General features: G+C 40.1%; 1 protein-coding gene across 11 annotated transcripts in view; it reads left to right on the forward strand.

Moving 5' to 3' along the window:
- Positions 1-13,620, forward strand: part of LOC118338487 — a 197,083-nt gene that overhangs the window by 142,155 nt on the left and 41,308 nt on the right. For all 11 annotated transcript variants that reach the window (XM_035675792.1, XM_035675787.1, XM_035675791.1 and 8 more), the window contains 11 exons: positions 2,206-2,304; positions 2,508-2,606; positions 3,955-4,140; positions 9,147-9,245; positions 10,376-10,474; positions 10,808-10,906; positions 11,516-11,713; positions 11,855-11,953; positions 12,307-12,405; positions 12,590-12,688; positions 12,787-12,984. In XM_035675792.1, coding sequence (XP_035531685.1) covers positions 2,206-2,304; positions 2,508-2,606; positions 3,955-4,140; positions 9,147-9,245; positions 10,376-10,474; positions 10,808-10,906; positions 11,516-11,713; positions 11,855-11,953; positions 12,307-12,405; positions 12,590-12,688; positions 12,787-12,984 — 1,374 coding nt within the window. The remainder of the gene's footprint in view (positions 1-2,205; positions 2,305-2,507; positions 2,607-3,954; positions 4,141-9,146; positions 9,246-10,375; positions 10,475-10,807; positions 10,907-11,515; positions 11,714-11,854; positions 11,954-12,306; positions 12,406-12,589; positions 12,689-12,786; positions 12,985-13,620) is intronic.

Consider the following 13,620-nt stretch of genomic DNA (forward strand, 5'->3'; position numbering starts at 1 on the left):
AAACTGTATTATATTATGTTTACGTTGCTTGTCCCCTATAACTTCTGGGTGCAGTATAATGTTATTTGAGAGCCATGACACTAAGCGTACTCAAATGAATACCACTGCTATGTTATGTAATTAACATATCAAGTGTATAATGTAGCATTATTTCAATTGGCAACTGCCCACACTTTAAAACACATTTGTTAATACCCACGATTTCTAAATATGGCTCCTCCTTAAAAGTTCCCTTAATGGTACCGGGCTGTGGGAGTATTATACTGCTAGTAATTCTAACTCTTAGAGTCGCTCCCCATTATGTTTCTCATGCACAAGGAATGCACATGCAAGCTAGGGCTGCACAACTAAATCAAAATTATTAGCGAATCAAAATGGAACAAATTTGCAGAACTGCAGTGTTTTGATAAAAGTTAAATAGTTGTGCAGTAGATACACACTGGCCTACACAAATCTAAAAAAGTATAAGTAAAAGAAATTAATTGGCAGTACATCAAACATACAATAAAGAGGTCCGGCAATATCATACTGGCATATGATATACAATAATTGAAAATTCTCAGTCACCATGAAATAGCTAATATACATCAGATGACAATTGTAATGCATATGACACGTTTAGCAACCTGTTGTTGTAATATTATAAGTTGCATTTTGGAGCTACACCAAACAAGAGTGACAAACCTACCCCGTATATAGAGTCGGACCGTTCTTGATTGCAGGAGTCAGGAAGATAGCATTGCGTGAGCATCAGACCTCCCCATGGTTCACATACTGCCACTAACGCATATCACTTTCCTTTAGTTGAATCCACTTTCTCCTTAGCTCATTTCTTACACACTGAAGTCATCTGTAGAAGCTTGCGACGACTGTTATTGTTCTGTATTTCTCTTATATTTTTTCATCACTTATTCCAGTTTTGTATGTGCAAGCCAAGATCGAATTGGAATACTTCGACACGTGGCAGGAGGAGCCGGGGATCGAACCAACAACCTTCTGATTGGGGGACGACCCGCTCTGCCTCTGAGCCACAGCCGCCCCGTTTAGGACATCATTGAGAAAAACAAGCTTCTACAGATGATTCAGAGTGTAGAAATGGAGCTAAGGAGAAAGTGGAGCACTAAAGGAAAGTGATATGCGTAGTGGCAGTAGTGAACATGGAGGTCTGATGCTCACGCAATGCTAATCATTCCGACTCCTGCAATCAGAGAAGGTCCCGACTCATTACGGAGTAGGTTGTCACTCTTGTTGGTGTAGCTCCAAAATGCAACTTTATATTACACAACAGTTGCTAAACGTGTCATATGCATACATATGTGTCACTGATGTTTTGCTATTTCATGTGACTGTGATTTTAATATGTTAATATCATATGCCAGTATGATATACCATACCTCTTTATTGATGTTGATGTACCAAATTAATTTCTTACTTATCTTTTAAGATTTGTAGGCCAGGGTATCTCTGCAGCACTTTTACTTTTATCAAAACACTGCAGCTTCTGCAATTTGCCATTTTGATTTCGCTAATATTTTGATTAGTTGTGCAGCCCTAGCTTGCATGTGCATCCTTGTGCATGAGAAAACATAATGGGGAGCGACTCTAAGAGTTAGAATTACTAGCAGTAAAAACTCCACAGGGTACCATTAAGGGAACATTTAAGAGGACCATTTTAGAAATTGGAATACAAATTGTTTTAATGTGGCAGTTGCCAATTGAAATAAGCTATCATTATCACTTGATATGTAATACATAACTGAGTGTATTCATGAGTACGCTTAGTGTCAGAGCTCTCAATACTATACTGCACCCAGAAGTATAGGGGACAAGCAAGTAAACATAATAAATACAGTTTCAGAATATATTTTTGGCCTGTTAGCTGCATATGCTATAAAGGATGATTGGAGAGGCATCAAAATTATGTGGAATTTAATCATCTGACAGAGATTCTACTTTCAACCACAGCTGTGTGTCGGCAATAGATTCATTAGGCTTTGCTAAAATAAACTGGGACCCATCAATACTCATCAGAGCTGTTCATTATTACTGAGCATCACTTCACAGTGGAGCCGTTTAGCAAAACATGGTGAATTTTAAAGTGAGGCCATAAAGAACAATACCGACATGAAGTGTGGCACCTTCTATTGGTCATCATTATTTTGAATGCTTCTTCTGATTGTCCTTTTATGTTTTCTCTTAACCCAGAAAGGAAACACAGCACTGCACATATCCTCTCTAGCTGGTCAGGCTGAAGTAGTGAAGATCCTGGTCAAACGAGGAGCTGACATCAATGCACAGTCTCAGGTGAGCCTCTGCACTCTGCCGCTTGAGTTTAATCATGCATCCTCTTAAAAGTCATTGACAACTGCACCTTTTGTATTACTCATCACTAATATCATGTTAGAGAGCTGTGACTGGATTCTGGGTGGCATTTGGATGAGTAAATACAGCAGAAGTTTTTTTCAGGACCTGTAATTTAATGGTCACCTCTTGTATTTGTGCTGTAGAATGGATTCACTCCGCTGTACATGGCCGCCCAGGAGAATCACCTGGATGTAGTGCGATACCTGCTGGAGAATGGAGGCAACCAGAGCACAGCTACAGAGGTGAGACTGGTATCACACATACAGTATACTGGCAAGTAATTCTATAATAAACATATAATATATGAGGCTGATGGAAATGCCATTATTATGCCAGGTATTTGGTCATAAATCAAAGTATTTGACAAAATCTGATGATGGTGCTAATTCAGACTTCAAAGTGATCACAATTCACCTTTAGGGGAACATGAAGGTCTGTACCAAAGTCCATGACAATCCAGTCAGGAGATCCAGACATTCCACCCTGCCTAAAAAATGTCAACATGCTAGTTGCACTAAAGGAAATGTCATAGGACCACCAAAGTCATGGGGAAACATTGTCTGAGAATAATGATGTCTGAACAAAATATTATGGCAATCCATCCAGTATTTGTCGAGACACACAATTTGGTGGGTCTAATGACTTATGAACATTACCATCCCTAGAGCCGGGCTGCTAGTATGGCTAAAGTTATTGGTTTTATTCCCCCTGTTATAGGTTGAGAAATTTCACTGGATTATTGAAAAGTTTGACCTAATGATGGCTCTAATGAAAAGTCAGGGTATCACCAAACTTAATAGGATTCATCTGCGGGGAACATGTCCGTGCAGAATGTCATGGCAATATATCGAGTATTTGTTAAGACATTTTAGTCTGGACCAAAGTGGTTGACTACAGAAACCGAGAGTGGCCGTGCTTTTTTGTAATGCAGAAACAAAGAGATCATCAACCTGGTATCACAAGGGGAAAAAACGTGGTTTACTCTTAATACTTCTAATGTTTATCATAGATATGGAGATAAGGAGTGCTATAGCTATTATACATGTTGTGTTTGTTCAGCATAATGGACAATGTATGGAGGATAGCATTGCATTGTGCCAGTTAATATTTATTTTGATACTGTCCAAAGTGAGCCAGCAGCCAGTCATGACCGTAATCTTAAGGGCTAAAATAAGGTGTGAGCAAATGAATCTGTCACTTTTTGTGAGTTCTCGGCTGTTCTCGGCTTCCATAGTTGACCAAGAGCCCCACTGCAAGCATGACTAGAAAAGTGTTTTTCAATTACTGTTAACCAACCGTCAGTGAAATATCCCATGTTGAAGTTTTATATTTAAAACATACCATGGCTCAAACAGCATAGACCTTCCCTGTCTTAGTAGGCTTTTAATTTGAAACATATGCAGGAAGCTGTACTGTATTAGTGTATAGGTTATATAAAATATTACCTATGGTAATATAATCATATAAAATTGACAGCAACACTTTTCTAGACATTTCACAAATTAAAAAGGTTTTCTTGAAAATTAGATGTATCTAATCCTTTGAACCTTTGTTCTCCTCTACCTTCTTTTCCCGTCTTCCCTAATCCAGGATGGCTTCACCCCTCTGGCCATCGCCCTCCAACAGGGCCACAACCAGGTGGTCTCTATCTTACTGGAGAATGATACAAAAGGCAAGGTCCGCCTGCCTGCCTTGCACATTGCTGCCCGCAAGGATGACACCAAGTCGGCCGCCCTGCTCCTCCAGAACGACCACAACGCTGACGTCCAGTCGAAGGTACGGCCATAGCAGTGTTTGACTCCGAATGGTTGGCATGTGTGGAAGTCAAGCTAATGTGATGCCACGCGTTTGTGTCAATGTGTCCATACTGTTGTTGTGAAATCTATGAATTATAAGAGGCTGCAGTGGATTTGGCTTGAATAGGATCTAGTGGTATTTGAGGTACAGAATGCAGAATGTAAATCATTGAAAGGCAGTCTAGCCTTATCTTTTATTTTATCTTACTTATCTTACTAACACTGGGATTCACCCATGGGTCCTGTGAGAGTCTTTGGGTAGGAAGAACTTGTTTACATCTGCTATTAAAATGTGATCTGTATCTGGATAAGTTATCCTGATAATCAACAATCTGATCATGCTGTTCTCATTACATCCTGTCTTCATAATCACAGGGTCTAATTTTTCTTGCTCATTATGCAAAGTAGGCGAGTAGGTGGAAAGCTGGCAACAAACAATTACATGGATCAAGGTGATGTTACAGTCCTATTGTGTGGGCTTCTTATGTGTGGGCTGTAGTTGTAGTAATGACATTACTGCCTATGGTGATGACGTTAGTAGACTCAGTGATGAGGTTTCTACCCACAGTGATGATCTCTCAGCCAAGAGCGATGGAATTCCTACCTACCCGAGGTCTTGACATTTTTATACACAACTGTAATGTATGGGAAAACAGTTCTACCTATGGTCATGATCATTCTAATCACGGTGGTGGTTTTCCTAAGCTGTTCTAGCCCACGGTGATTAGACATCTTCCTACCAGGAAGATTTTTCTTTCCACAATGATGGTACTTCTACACATTTTTCTGAAATATAAAGGTTTTGACTTGTGGTATGATGTTTCTGTCCCCATAGATGACAGTCTTTCTACCCACAGTGATATAGCATTTGCCCTCAGTCCCAGTGTTTTTACCCATTTGGCACTAGACATTTAAATGGAAATCCTTTGGATCTGGCTCAAGATGAACAGAAATAGGCTTAGAAGAGCCTTAGAAGTAGACTGGAATTGGAGGAAATTACATATGCCACCATCATGTCATTGCCATGTCATTGTTTTGACAAGTTAGAGGTAGATAAGTACAGCATTAATCAACATTGTCTTTTTGCCATTTAAAGTATGTTGCAAGTCATACTCAAACCTACCCAAGCTGAAGCCCTGAAATAGTCTGTGGCAAAGGATCAGGTCCTCACAAGGAATAAGGCCTGTTTAGGAAAGACTTCAGAGATATTGTCTCTGTACAGACTTGAGGCAACAAACTATATTTAATGTTTTGATGAAAGCTCCAGTATACTATGGATAGTATCTCTGAAGTCTCTTCTGATACAATGTCTGTTGTCTTCTAAAGATCATTTGTAGCCATTTTGGAAGGCAGAAAACCAGCAAAAATGAATGTCCTGATGATAGGTGCATCAGATCAGGATGATTTGGATGGCAATGACATCGACACAGGAAGGAAAATTCAGTGTTGTGTTATCGTCTAAACAATGCCTTACAAATACTATTGTGAACACACTGTGCAGATCACCATCACAGTTCTGTCAGCTCTGGATGTGGTCTGGCAGATTGGATGTCATTGTATCACCCAGTTGTGGTGTCAGTTTTCCTTATCCAGATACAATGTCCAGATACCTATCACACTAGGTGTAAATAGTGTCTCCCAAAATATACTAATTTGTCGTGATGTATTTTTCCCATGAAGCTGTATACCTGTGTATAGCGTGTTGGTGTTTCCATCTGTCTGTGCATCTTTCTTTTTCTCTCTTCCTCTCCCTCATTCAGTGTCTATGTTCCCACCACGTCACTCCTGGTCCTGCCACTAACTGGGTCTCTCCCTCTTTTTCCTTTCTCTTTTTAAATGCTACCTCTCACACGCTACTTCCCCCTATCACCCCCTCCTACCTCGCTGCACCGGTGTCTAAGTGTAGCACTGTCCACTGCATGGAGTGTGCCACTGTCTGCAGGTTGTATGGTGGTGATATTTAAGGCTGCATGCAACCAATATGGGGGGATGGAGGTTGTATTTAAGATTTAAAGTGTCAATCCTGTATTGGTGGGAATTCACAGTTACCTGTTGATGTGTTTAGTTGACTTTTCCTCTGATAGTGGCTTTAAGTGACGTGGCTGGAGTGAAGATGATTTATTACACTGTTTATAAGTCTTGCTGAATGTGAAACATTGCTTTTACAGTAGCAACAGTATCTTTCAACAAGGCACCAATTATGTTGTTATGTAACAAAACGCAGCGGCGGAAGCTCAGGGTATATGCATGCATTTAGTATAAAGCCATATGTGATTCAGCTGTTGGGATGCAGCTCAGCTCAATATGAGTCATAAGAGAGGCCCAGAAGAGAACGGCTATAAACGGCAGAATGTACTTTCGCACTCAAACACAAGTACACATAAAACACATATTGCTGTCACACACAGAGTTAATCAAATACCTTGGGAAAGCAGTCCAGTGACAGCTATCTGAAATGGTCTGTTTACATCTCTGTTCACTAAACCAAGATTCTTATTTAAAAATGTAGCTGTTACAGAGTGCAGTGATATTGTTAAAAGTCCAACGGGGTAAGAAACACAAGCAGAAATGTGATCAGACAGGTTGTAAACAAACCCCCAGGTTTGACATAAGGTAACTTATCTGGAAGAAAAAATGCAGTGAACAATTATTACCTTTCAACTTAGATAAACTTGCTGAGTACGTAGAGTGGAGTAATTATTCACAGGGGGTATGTGTATATGACCCAACTACTTAAAAAAAATGGGTATTTGATAAATAATTAGCTAGTTAGTTAGCTTAAAATTGATTGAACTGTTGAAAAACTAGTCTTGGATAAACATCCCCTCTGTGCGAACTGGACATCAGCTGCATTGAGACATCACATTAAAGGAAGTGACCCACCCCAGCCGTGTCGCTTGCCACCTCAGTATCTGACTGCACAGCTGCCTCTGAGCTACAGTGCAGTAATGTGTTAACTGAACTGATCTTTCCCTCCCTCATTCCTCCCGCTTCAGATGATGGTCAATAGGACTACTGAGGTATACACACACTCCTTTAATTCTCCACAGATTCACTATACAGTCCCATCCCTTTGGTTATTTCTCTTTTCTTTCCTTCCACCATTTGTTTTTTCCACTTCCACAGCACTGCATGGTGAAAATAAAGAATCATTTGGTTCATTTCCCCACTGTTTTTGTTGGTTTGGTATAATGATAGGTCAACATGCACGGCTGACACGAATGGCGAAGCTACTGCCGTGTGTCCTGCGCTCAGGCACCGCACACAGTCTGCTTATCTTTATTTTTTGGCTTTCAATTTAGTTTATTCATACTCTTTCTGTATGCATTTTCATTCTTTGTTTCCAGTTTATATTAATTCTCTCACCGGCTCAGAAAGCCCCTTTTGTTTTTGTCATATGTGACCCTTATGAATATCTATAAACAACATCATTATTGAGATGTATGGTTTATTTATTTGTTTTAAATGATTACATTTCCCTCCTGCAAGGTTTTGATTTGATGAATACTGTGCTGATGCATTTTAAGTACAGCTATGAATGTATATTGTCCACTAGTCTGTCTTGTAATCTTGTCTGTTTATGTCATGTTGCATGATTTCTAGAGATGCACTATGAACTACCTAGTTTAAAACAGTATTGGTGAAATAACTGCAAATATTATAGTATACTGCATACAATATACTTCTTCATGTGTGGAAGTCAATTGCTGCCAAAATAAAAATGAAATTGTTTTACTCAAATTGAATTTAATTTTCCATCTGTGTGCCCATGGTATAGAATGAAATTGAAATTAAAATGAAATATTGGAAAATGCATAAATACTGCCAAAACAAAAACTTTCAATACATTGTCTGCCATTTTGAAAAGTCAAGTGAATAGTCATTTTCATTCCTAATCTGTATGGCAGTGTTTTACTTTGAAGTAAATAGAAAATGGTTTGCCGATAAAATGTTTCACTTTAATTTTAAATCATCAATCATTTATTTAATGTACACACAATGGGAAAATTGAAATTGGCAAATGATATTGCAATATTGGCAGCCCTGGTCATCCATATTCAACAGCTTCCTGAGCAAGTAATTCAAATGCATGCTCTTCTATAGAAGATCTTCCAATTAGTGGTATATAACTTTCACTCTTTTACTACTACAAACAATGCAAATCAATAATGGCATGGGAAGCTTATTAAGCTTTAACAATATGACCTGCTTGGCCAGAGACTTGGCATTGAATAGCATGTTGCATCCACGCTACCTTAATTTGCACCATTCTAAGCTTTTGACTGTGTGAAGTTTTTAAACCATCACGTTAGTCACTGTATTCTTCACACTTTTGTAAACAACTTTTTCACATTAAATCGGACCACACTTACAGAACGGCAAGGTAAGGCAAGAATTTCACAACTACTCCAACCTGCTCTGCAATCTCTAACTTTTCTCATATACTTCTCATTGCTAACTCTAATACTTCTATGATGTACAGTTAACATAGTGCACTTTGGTGTTGATCAGAAATGTCCTCCTTATGTGACACTATGATTTTACTATAATTTGGTATTGTTTGGGTAGCTAATATTGTTTCTCCATCTTCATGTCAATCTTGATGACAATCTGTGTGTACTGTACATCTATCTGTTCTGCTTTTCGTTTCTTATTGGGGTTTGAATCCGAGGGAAAAACCTTTACTTTTGTTTCTGTGGATGATCAACTGCATGGAAGTGACATGTCTGAGTGTGTTTTGGGGTTGTGTGTATGGGTGCTACACATCCTGTCTTAAATATTTTAAAACATTTTGAGTTATTTTTTTCACTGTAACTTTTATGTTTTCTTTGCTTTCAGTTTAGTTTTGTTCACCTGTGATGCTTGATGCTGCATGCTGGGGAGACTAAAGATCAAGAGACACGAGTCAAGGACATGAAGTAACAGCTGATGTCTGACCTCTCTGCTGTTCTCTGTGTGTCTGTCTCTTTCCTGTCTGTCTTCCAGAGTGGATTCACCCCCCTGCATATCGCTGCCCATTATGGCAACGTCAATGTGGCCACGCTCCTGCTGAACCGAGGGGCAGCAGTCGACTTCACGGCAAGGGTAGGACCCCACACTGAGGAGTTATTTGGGTCTAATCAGTGCATTGAAAAACACAATTGAAACTTCTGCACACTGTTCCTGTCTGCTAAATCTGGGGCTATTGATATATATAAAATAGTCCAGCAGCACTGGGCAAACCTACAAGCGGGTCCTCGTCTTTTAATCAAGCCTTTGAAAAGGCCAGGCATTGTCTTTCCTAATCCTCAGCTACACATCGCTAACTGTCATGTCTGGCCATTCAGATGTGTGTTTTGTCCCTGCAATCATCCACAAAACAGATTCAGAGGTCTTATTTTTAGCCATATAGATAAAAATAGCTCTCTCACCTTCCACGCTGCGAGAAACAAGAAAAAGAAAAACACACATCTTGCTCTTTTACATGTACATGTATGTACTGAAGAAGTATTTCTCCTGAGCCTCATGGGATTGCTTTTGTGGCTAACAAGGAGGTTTCAGAGATTTGTGTGGTTCAAATGTTTGTGAGAATGGACTCATCTTCTGTCTGTATGAGCCCAACCATCCTCACCTACTGGTTTAAGGAGAAATTATGAATAAACTAGTTTGTAGGTGTGTTTGTATAGTAACAGGATTTCAACAAAATATGCAAACCTACTTTCAGTAAATAACAACATGAGAGCATAGAATCGAAAAGAACAAGACAAAATTGAAATGTATGTGGAGTTTATTTGGAAATATGTTTAAAGTGTTAGTTGAATAATTAATGAATTGGATATACAGTAATTGGCATCTGTTATTTTATTTTTTGTCTTTAAATTATAGATCAAACTGTAAATTAAATTCTATATATACTTAGTATTACTGTTGGAGCAGCAGTACTGTGTATAGTACTTAATATATTACATTTTAACATTCATGGTATATATTATTTCAACAGGTTTTTTAATTGATTATGAGATTTTACATTTAATTGTTGTTTTACTGTGTATATGATTCATATTTTTAGATTACTATACATTAGTATAGTATATATACAATAAAATACTATAACATTCTCCCCTCATACGCAACAGTATGCAGTATTTTCAGAGTGTGGATTCAGTTAGTCGGTATTTTAATGTCTAACTAAGACAAATTACATTCCACTAAAAGTAATGTTTCCCCCCCTGTAGAATGGCATTACTCCTCTACATGTGGCGTCCAAGCGTGGTAACACTAACATGGTTGGCCTGTTACTGGACCGTGGCTCTCAGATTGACGCTAAAACAAGGGTAAGTATCATGAAAAACATGAAAATATGATCTCTACTAGTGAGACAGATGTGAATATGAGCTTAATGCTGTTGTTTTCGGTTTAGCATCAGTGGGTCAGTGGATTAAGTTCAGTATCACACTGGTCATCCTGACCTCTGCGTGGTGTTATTTTGCCAGTACCAGCTAGCATGACACTCGTGTGATATTAGCTGTATTCTAACCCACAATCTGGCAACACCAACATCCAGCCTGTAGGGAGGACAGGACTCAGGTTAAACCACTGACCTCAACTGATCAGACTAACTTGGTTAAAGAAGTACTTGAATGACATCACTGTTGTTGGTTCTGTAGGATGGTCTGACGCCCCTTCACTGTGCAGCTCGGAGTGGACATGATACATCTGTGGAGCTGCTGCTGGAGAGAGGAGCACCCTTGCTGGCCAGGACCAAGGTACGGTCAAGAACTCAGTGGTGTAGTGCCGGGTATACAGAGCCCAGTGTGCTTTAAGAGGTTTTATACAGCCAAAGAATTGCTGTAATATGCAGACTGGGCCTCTAATTGAGACCTGCTTTTATTTGTCAAAATGTATAGCCACACCAGATTAATAAAGATATACATATCTGACATAAAGTGGCCTCGCTAACGAGTTAGCAAGCGATTGCCTATTTATACATTCAGCAGACACACAGAGCAACATTAGCATTCATTTTAAGTTGTGTTTGTGTCCACCTAATGAATGTAAGTCTAATACTCATTCTTTTTCTAGCTCTGCTTCCATTCCCACCAGCTCCTGAGAAAAACATCTGGCTCTTTAGCTGCTCAGTGCTGCACCAGCTAGTTGCGAGCTAGGTCTTCATGAAAAAAGAGGCACACTTACACTCTTAAATGGATTTTTCTTTCAATCAGAAGGTCATTTTAGAAATCATGGTTTCATGTACACCCACAACAATGATCTACGAGTCGGTAGTTTCTACAGTACACAGCCTCACAGCTGTTCATCTGAAACCCCCCTTAGCGTTTATCTCCATCAAACTAAATGGTCTCTCTTTCACATTTTAGAATGGGCTGTCTCCACTGCACATGGCGGCACAAGGCGACCACGTCGAATGTGTCAAACACCTCCTGCAGCATAAGGCTCCTGTTGATGATGTCACGTTGGACTACCTGACAGCATTGCATGTGGCAGCCCACTGCGGTCACTACAGAGTCACCAAGTTGCTTCTAGACAAGAGGGCCAACCCCAACGCCAGGGCGCTGGTACGATGCAGAGAGATTGTGTGACTTTTACAATCCTCTTTTCAAAGGGATTCTTTGGTCAAGCTACAGGGCTTAGATGCTTTAAAGTGAACATTTATTTATGTTAAATATTGTTGTGTGTGTGCCACGTTTCTCCGACAGAATGGCTTCACTCCACTGCACATAGCCTGTAAGAAGAACCGAGTGAAAGTGATGGAGCTGCTGGTCAAATATGGAGCCTCCATCCAGGCCATCACAGAGGTATGTCACATAACTGAGCTGCTATCACATGTCTGCCGTAACCAACCATCCAGAGAGGAGCTTTAGAATAGTAGTGGATACAGGAGGTTAATGAGTTTAGGTTAAAACAGCTATGATTTCAATTAATATTAATAACAGTACTATTTAATTAATGACTATAACTTAAGATTGACATGCTGATTCAGTGTTCAGGTGGGGGAGACCTATAAGGCGTTAGAAAATTGGACAATGTGCATGACAATCTATTCTATATTGTATTTTAATAAATTTGATGAGCTCTCCTTGAGTAAGAAATTGATGTTTGACATGACTGACATTTCGCTCCGTTTCTTCTGCTTTTACTTCCCCTCCAGTCTGGTTTGACTCCCATCCACGTAGCAGCCTTCATGGGTCACCTGAACATCGTCCTGCTGCTGTTGCAGAACGGAGCGTCGCCCGACGTCAGCAATATTGTGAGTGACAAGCCGATCAGGGAGAGGGAGAGGGGACATGAGAGTGCAGTTATTTTTAAGTGACAAAAGTGTGTGAACATATTACAGTGATCAGTCAGCTGGTTTAAACATGTGCATATTTCAGTTAAATATGTGTGTGTGTTGACTCTGCTGAGCCATATGTTGCCGTGTGTTGTGCATACAGCGTGGGGAAACAGCATTGCACATGGCAGCCAGGGCAGGACAGGTGGAGGTGGTCAGATGTCTGCTGAGGAACGGAGCAATAGTGGACGCCAGGGCACGGGTGAGACTGCTGTTCTCTATAGTAGCACACTAGGAAACACCTTCTACTGTAGTGTTCTGCCACCATGCACAATGACTAAATGTTCATGTCGTCTTTAGGAGGACCAGACTCCCCTCCACATTGCGTCCCGTCTGGGAAAAACAGAGATTGTGCAGCTGCTGCTTCAACACATGGCTCATCCAGATGCTGCCACAACCAACGGCTACACCCCCCTCCACATCTCCGCCAGGGAGGGGCAGGTGGAGACAGCCTCTGTCCTGCTAGAGGCCGGAGCTTCACACTCACTGGCCACCAAGGTGGGTTGAGGAAACATGTTTTGTCTTTAAATTTGACTACTTTCACACCAGCTAACTCATACAAACATTCTAGGAGCATTCACTATTTCACTCAGTGAGGATCAAAGGTAGCCGTTATAAAGTGGAGTCTATGAGGATAATATTTTAAGAAATAGTGGGAAATACAATCATGATGAGAAAATCAATACCGATCTGTATCATTATGTCTGTGTGTTAAGTACAGAGCTGGTGTCATGTTTAGCCTAGCTTAGCATAAGACTGGAAGGAATGTAAAGTGCTTAAAATGCTGCTCTATGCACCCCCATTGGGTCTGCCCCACAGTTTGACAGCCACTGGTTTAACCACAACAGCAAATTCTGGACTCAAACAGGATTTTTAAGAAGAAAAGAAGAAATAGCGTGAGTGTGAGCACCCCTCCTGAATGCAGTCAGCCTTTAGTTGATAACAGGGCCACCCCATTATCCTCACCTCTTCCACTCCGTCTTTCAGAGGCTGTAGCAGGCTCTGTTTTTAAGCCAGTGAAGATACTGGTATAGATGACATAACGCATCCATTGGTACCATGTCATGCTAGCTAGTCAGGAAGTTGGCTAAATAACACTCCAAATTTAGGCAAAATTTTAACAGTGGAAAAACT

Source organism: Morone saxatilis, unplaced genomic scaffold (genome assembly GCF_004916995.1).
Source record: "Morone saxatilis isolate NCDOM2014 unplaced genomic scaffold, NCSU_SB_2.0 Contig4, whole genome shotgun sequence".
NCBI lineage: Eukaryota > Metazoa > Chordata > Actinopteri > Moronidae > Morone > Morone saxatilis.